This window comes from Cariama cristata, unplaced genomic scaffold (genome assembly GCF_000690535.1).
Source record: "Cariama cristata isolate BGI_N322 unplaced genomic scaffold, ASM69053v1 scaffold14943, whole genome shotgun sequence".
NCBI lineage: Eukaryota > Metazoa > Chordata > Aves > Cariamiformes > Cariamidae > Cariama > Cariama cristata.
The window spans coordinates 22727-30646 of NW_009610262.1; the positions used below are offsets into that span (position 1 = coordinate 22727).

Below are 7920 nucleotides of genomic sequence, written 5' to 3' on the forward strand. Positions count from 1 at the left end.
CAATTTTAAAGAAAAACAGGTATTTATGTTTTTGACAGGCATAAGAATTTTCTATTGATTCTTTTTCATTCTTTTAAATCGTACACACAGAATATTACACATACTAATCTCCTCTGAACTATACATTTTTGAATAAAAACAAATGTATTCACGGAGTTGCAATCCCATTCATACAGCTTTTGATGAGATCATTCCTTTCATGTAAAAAATGCAATTTCCCACAGACTGGATACAAAAAGAGTTACTTTCTTTAAACAACTGTACGTACTTGATTTCAATGAGCATATACGTAATGCAAAGAGCTAGAGCTCCAGCAATATCAATCAAGACAAAAGGGTTCATTCGTGGCAGAAAGATGCTACTCAATCCTGGGATGATTCCACAAATACTGTAACAAAACAGAAAAAGCAGTTGTCAGTTAGCTGTTCATCGCTACTACAAAGCCCAAAAGAGTTACACCCGCTATTTCAGCACTTGACTTCAAATACACCTTGCAGTCACAGAAAATGATGTCTCTGAGGACTGCAAAGCCCCTTCTAATGCTGCTCAAAGTTCTGTAATAGTCTGATGTCAGTAAAAATTAATCAAATTTAGATCTACATCACATTCTCTCCATCTGAAATGATACTTACCTCTTGCATCTTAATTTTGCTTTACGTCTATCTACAAAACGTTACATTACGCTAATCTTTCTACAGCTTTTCTACATGCTAAAACACGTATCTTGTGCTACTTTCTTTTTTCTCGTAGCATAGCTAGCTCTGCCAGCTGTACGCGACACAAGTACTTCACAGGTTCAGATATTGCTATTACATATACGGAAGTTTTGGGGGGTTGCGTATCACCAGTCTTCAATCCATCTGCCACCTTGGTGTGCAAAAGCGTTCTAAAGCCAAAGCTCACAGACTCATGGAGTCTGAAGAGCTGGAGGAGACCAAAAAACCCATGAGGGAACACTGGGAAAAGTTATTTATTGATAGTTATCTCCTGTCAATGGGAGCATGAAGAGAGAAGAGGGTTTCTGTACTTCCCAGTGAATGTAAGTGCATGTCACGTACCGGAAAATTTAAAAGAAAAGACAAGATGAAATGTTTTGTTGCTCTGTTTAGAGCCAAACTACATTTAGACATCATGTGCCGGTCTGCTCCTCTAAGAATTTTAATCAACATAATTATATACAGGTGCAGATATTTTTTGTAATCAGCACTGCTTCACAAAACACATCCGAAATAGCTGTGTATGTACTAACCAAATTTAGTAATTTCAAAAAAATTGTTGGCATAATTGTTTACAGGTTATCTCAAAACCCAGTAGCAATCCCAGACTCTTGATCTGGGAGCCCTTCAAGTCATCCATCCGTGTCCTTCCCCATAACGCTGTGTTACCACATCGGTAAAGAAAAACTCGGCTAGTGACTGTGATTGCTATCCATGTTGGTTTGGTTTTGGTTTTTTTTCACACTGAAACTCCAGGTTCTTGGGCAACCCCATTGTTAATCTTCTAAAGCTGTTTTGCAGAACTTGAGTCTGATGATGTAATACCTTACACCCGTATAAAATCAATATTTCTGTTTAACAAGCCAGCGTTCTCTGCTTCCCTCAGCTGTATACAAAAAATCACAACCCAGAGAAACAGAGGGGCTTTGCAGCATACTTAGTATGTTCTGCAATATCATTTAACGTCCCTATTTTGATACTGACAGCACAAGTACTTGGACGAATACGTATGGCTCAAAATAAACCAATTATTTTTGTTTGACAAAATCATTTGCAAACAATGTTATCTGGCGTTCAGATATCCAATACAAGCAAGAGAGTTAACAGACAAGATGAATGAGCAACCTTGCTCACAGACACAGACTTCCCGGTTTCCTGCCCGACAGGTGAGGACTTTCCATAGCCGCTTCAGTGAGTAACCTGCTTCATATACCACATTTAAACTGCAACCATCCGAGTCATTTGCCCACCCCACAGAGTAAATAAACACAAATTACTACAAAATATATTGCTCGGGTAATGGGTGCGGAGAAATGCAGTTCAAGACTGTACAGGACAAAGGTGGTTGACCTCACCTCATCCAAGGAGAATGACATACAATGCACTGAACGCATTCCAAGGGAAAGTTATGCAGAAAGATGTATTTCTATTAGATTGATGTCTCTGGGAAATATGAGAGAGAACGTTTGCTTTTGAGCTCATACACTAGACCTACAGTAGGTGAAGCTATTCTAAAAGCTCTAATACACAACAGTTTATGCCTCACTACCCATCCGAGTCGTTATCGCACACAAAAAACCAACAGTGCCTTCCAGAAGCTAACCAGTTTGAAAAACTTTGGAAAGCTTTACCTTCTACTGAGATCTGCAACATGCTCCTGAAGCCAACTTGTGCTGGCAGCTGCAAAAGAAAGAAGGTAATAAAATTACTATGAGTAAAAATATCCATTTCCAAGCACACTTAAAGTTTTATTTTAAGGGAAGAACCCAAAACACCGTGAATGAATAAATTTATCTCAACAGATTCGCTGTCACTTGAAAAAAAACCCTTGTCTGACTTTTCCAGGCAGTAAGTAAAATGCCCATCTCTCATAATGACCTGAACTGATTAAATACAAACACAATTGCAGATTATAACCATCATATTTATCTTTCATTTAATATAAAGTATAATATATAACTATAAACAATTTACAGTTGGCAGGAATGATTGCAGGTCTACCTCACAGTGAAAAATTCCCAGGTAAAAGAGCTATTAAGAAGAATTGTTACATTAATTTATTTTAACCCACTTATATACCCATAAAATGTCTTCAAAGTTCTGATATCTGCCAGATGACTTTCACTGGTTGAATCCAAAAGACTGAAAGTAAAGGGCACTTCAGCATTAAAATGATACTCAGTTTATCATATCAATGACTACATACTACTCAGCCCTATAAGCAAACCAGAGTTGAAATTCAGATGGCATGAAGTTCTATTAATGGAAGCAATAGTAATATACACCTGCTAGTTAAGATTAAGTTACCAGACAAGTTATACCTTGATAAAAATAGGAACATAAAATCTTTTCCCAATTCTTGTTATTGATTAACTTATCACATACCTTCAGAGACATAAGCAAAAGGCTTATTCCTAATGGAAAGCATTGTAAATAAGTTGAAAGAGAGCGCCACGAAAGTACCAACCAGCAGTCGCCCCCTGGGGAGGGGAAAAAAGGGGAGGGGAAAAAAAAAATAAATCTTAATTTCACCTCATCACAAAAAATGAAATCAAGCTGTAATTACTACTAACAGCATCAAAATACTTTGCTCGGTCTCTTTCACTGAGGCTGAAAACAAGAGTAAGATAAACCAGCGTAATGCTTGATACTTGGTAGCGTATTCTCATTTTAAGGGTTGTCTGGGATCACTGAACTTCATACATTGCTGTTCTCACATGAGGCTCTACATCACGTTCATAATGCTGAGTAACCGTTCTTAACTAACTGTATGTTTGTCCTTTGGCGATACAAATACATTGTCCCCTCGGCAGCAGAGCTAAGCAAGCTCAGTCTCCTATGGAATTATGCCCTGCGCCCCTGCCCTTTCCTAGGAGAGCTACAACTTCACCATACACCCCCCGTCCCACTCTCTTGCCCCACAACACCTTCCTTTTCCTTTCCCCGTGTTCTTTATAGTCTTCACCACCTTCACAAGACCTTCAGTTCCCTAACGAATACAGCATCCTTCCCCCCGCACACCAGGCCTCCGAAGAGGCCTCTGTAAGAAATGAGGGTAACTAAACTAGCAAAACCAGCAATATAGAGTTAAATCATTATTTAAGAGAGCATGTGCATTACGTTTCAATTGTACCTTGAAAAAAACCTGTTTGCAATACAGCTTGCACAGAGTTTGAAACAAATGCCAAGGTACCAAAACCAATTTGGTGTTGAATGTACCTGCATAATTAATACAGGCTAGATTAAGAGTTAGAAACACAAAGGGACACTGAAAAAACTGTCATTTTACATGTCAAAAGAATTTCTTACGTGTGTATCTCAGGTTGCTCCAGAAACCGCTCTGCACTACAAAAATAATTGAAAATTTGAGTTATATTCATACAATAAAACCTTGATACCTGAAGCATAGTTTTTCAGTTCTGAAGAACTGGCTGCCATTCATAAACAAAAACTGACAGATACAGCACTGCAAAAAATGAATTGCTTAAATACGCACAGCAGTTTTTATAAGCGATGAAAGCATTTAACACTGAAATGAAGCAGGGTATAATTCAGATTTTCCAACTGTTTCCAAACCGTGCCAGATAGGTACTAGCTACCAGGAATGCTGCCTACGCAATAAAAAGATGTTTGTAAATGAACATGCCAAAAAACACCGCTACTGCCAGCCCCGGTGTTGGCAACCACAACAAACCGAGTCTGAAATCCCTGACCTGCAGCCTCTCACCAACCAAGGCCAAATAAAGCACGTGTTGGAGACTGTGGTGGGGACACAAATCTGGTTTTACCCACCAGTAAAATAACAAATGAGCTTCAGCTGTAACAGAAAAAAAAACCCAAAACACTATAACAAGGTTTGGGAATTTCCTAAAATTGATGTTCAAAAACTTGGAGGCTTTGACACGGCATCATTACTAGAATTCATTCCAGTCTATTGTTAGGACAACAGATCAACCTATAGTATAATATTGCTAAGTCGTTAACATCGCCCTTTTTAGAGAAAACAGAGCCCCTGAATAGAAAAATGGAAGGTACACTGCCCCAGTTTTAAATTCCAGATGTTAACAAAAGCCTCTTCATTTTTAAAGACTAAAATATTTTTTTAGGCTAACCTCCTGAAATAAAACGCTTCCAAGCATAGATGGTATGTCAAATCAATGCATGAGCAAATTTTGAGGGACTGAGGAAGTTGATAGTTTAAACACTCAGATCCTCAATAGATTATGAAGTTGCTTCACCTCATGAAGTAACTGAAGTTGAAAAACCAAATGAATCAAAAAAGTTCTATTTATTAATGAGCTTTAAAAGTCAAGATGCATAGGGAAATGCATTACATGAAATACCTAACTTTTTGGAAAATATGAAAAAACGGTGAATCTCTTCCTTGAGAGCTGTTTAATCACATTTATCAATTTCTATCATTACGTCTAAAGCCTACATGTAATCAATATAAGTGAGCAGTAAGGTTAAGCAATATTTTAAAAAACTCTGAAGTTTTTCCCCACAATACGTCTCTATAGATAGCACTTGCAGAACGCATGTGCTTTTGCCCAATCTGGAGTATCTTCGTACGTAATAAAAAATTAGAGAAAACGGTACACGTCCCTACCTTTCTTTCAGTATAAAAAGAGCACCAAGCTGTGCCAGAACTGTAGATGCAAATACAGCTAGAACTTCAAACCTTTCAAACCTGCAATTTAAGAATTAAGTTTAGAAACAGTGAACAATGCATCAGGCGCGTTCTGGTCTGTGCAGGAACCAGCAGGACAGACCTACTGTTTCCAGTTCTTTCAAGAGCAGACAGATGGGCAGAAACTGGAAATTTTACTTAACAGGCATTATTTTCAATTTCTTTTAAGCCAACACTTCACTTACCACAAACAGCTTCAAATTAAGCATTTCTTAATCCTTTTTCCCGTCCCTTCTCTCTCCTCTCCTCCCCTATTCTGTAACCCTTCTTTACAGCATCAGTCTTGGGCCTCCTTACTTTCAGGCTCTTTGACACCCAGACTAATAATCACGGCGTGAGGGGCTACAGGCAATGACAGACAGCAGCGTATCAAATGGTGTGTTACCGAACACGAGACCGTGTTATTAGTACTTACCCAAATGAATAGACCGGGCTGGGTTTCTTCATCATTACCCAGTAGCTTATTAGACATGTTACCAAACTGAAAAAAGGGGGAGAATTAGACTATGGTAAGTGACTCCAGCCTTCACAGTCTATAAAAATACACTTCAGCCATCAGAACGGAAGAAATGAATACAGCCACGTCTTACCATGAACTCCACACCTCCGTTACTGTCACAATAACAGTTCAGTGAACCCAGAAAAGGTTGTGCTTGGGAGTAAAACTGCGACTGCCCATAAAAAGGGCAGCAAATAATTTTATTGGAGCGGTAGTCGGTCTAATTCCTTACGCCAGGAGACAGCCGAATGCTGTACTTGGGGCATACTGTGCTGACAGAGGCTATCACCAACCTTCCTCAATCCAGAGGAGCACTCAGCCTACTTTACCGTAACGCCAAATGCAACGCATTTTTCCACTGAGGCCCTGACACAAACCAGAGCGAACAGTCTTTGATCTGCACGCACTCCGTGCATTTTCCCAAAAGGGACCTGGAGCGTGGGAGACCAGGTACCCCAGAACCTGACTAACAGGAAAAGACGGTTTGAGAAAACCCTTATTAATACTGCCTGGTATCACACATCAGAGTGTCACACACAGTAAGGAAAAGTACAAAGCAACGAAACATCACACCAGACACCCAGTAAGTGCTGCTCTTACACGTGCTTTATGAACGTGCCCAGAAACACTGTAACCTGGGAACGGCCCTTTACACGAGAAGGAACACGATAAGCAAGACGACGGGACTGGTACGTCCGTGTCACCTCCTTCGTATCCCAGTGAGAAAGTGAAGCAAGCTCTCCATTAAACTCTTCCTTTAGAGATACAGAAAAACAGATGTAGCGCTCTATAGTAAGGCTCGGGCTATGCCAAGTATCGCCTCTCTTTTCCACAGTGTAATTCATCGACATGTATGGCCAAAACAGATTGACTTTTTTGGCTGCATTCATCTGCACAAGCTCTAATCTCACCGGCTGCTCTCCGACAGCCACGGCTCTCTCCTGCTCCTTTCTTTCCAAGTTTTTCCTCTCACATTGAACGCCTGAAATTCCAATTATTTTATCCCCATGGTACTGCCTGAATTTTTCTAGGATGAGTCTCATTTCTTTTGCCTATTTTTCCTCTATTGACCCCTTTGGACACGTGTTTTTTTTTACTGGCACCCACCCGGATTCAGAGCCATCTGTGCCTTTGTGCAGCCCTTTCTTAATTAACGAAAACGTTACATCAGACTGGATCAAGAACTCATCCCCCCAGCTGCTGAACACACATCCTCACAACCTGATCCACAGCGGTGTGGAATAGAAGCAAAAGCAGGGGAAACACCACTGCTCATACACAGCCCAGTAAGTTCATACGCTCAGCAAGACCGTTATAAATGACCAGGAAGACGACAAAAATGAAAGAACCAGAAATTGATTTCTGCAGCAGAATCGCCAAGCATTGCTCTCCCTTACGGCACACCAAAGCTCTTGAAAGAGTTTGCTGTGAGTTAGAGTAAGCTTCTAGTCCATCCCCTAATTAACCTCTTATGTGAGTGCCAGGGGTGTTCCACCTTCTAAAAGTTAAAAAATCATCTTCTAGACAAATACAAAATACATCATCAAAACTTTCCCCAAGGTGAGTCAAGATGGCAAAACTGAGCAGATACAAAATTCTAAGCGAAAGAGGAGATTCACTGCAGTTATGTCACAATCTAACGCACCCACAGAGCAAGTTGAGTACTTTTGTGCCTGTATCAGCCATTCGTTTTCCTTTCTGCATGTTCCACCAGCAGTCAGATAACCTACAGTGTGCAGTGGGCAAAACAGACTGCGGAGAGCTGATCAATACCTTTTATAAGCTAGTGAGCTAGCAAGGAAGGTAATGTAGGTTAATAATTAAAAAAGACATGCATTTTATGCAGTTTCTTTCCCAACCACTGCTACCAATCCACATCTCATATGAATTGAATAAATTTCATTTCTGTATAATCGATATTATCAAAGTGTCCAGAACTTTGATACTTAAAGTAGTTTTAATATCATTTTGTGAGGAAACAGGAAAAACACTAAAAATAGATAACGACCTTATCG

General features: G+C 39.7%; 1 protein-coding gene across 1 annotated transcript in view; it reads right to left on the reverse strand.

The window, feature by feature from the left end:
• The window catches only part of SLC30A6 (solute carrier family 30 (zinc transporter), member 6), a gene marked incomplete at its 5' end in the record, with an annotated part of 13962 nt that overhangs the window by 3863 nt on the left and 2179 nt on the right, over positions 1-7920 (reverse strand). Inside the window, 6 exons of the mRNA XM_009697829.1 lie at positions 269-388; positions 2348-2396; positions 3102-3196; positions 4026-4061; positions 5326-5406; positions 5822-5887. Coding sequence (XP_009696131.1) covers positions 269-388; positions 2348-2396; positions 3102-3196; positions 4026-4061; positions 5326-5406; positions 5822-5887 — 447 coding nt within the window. The remainder of the gene's footprint in view (positions 1-268; positions 389-2347; positions 2397-3101; positions 3197-4025; positions 4062-5325; positions 5407-5821; positions 5888-7920) is intronic.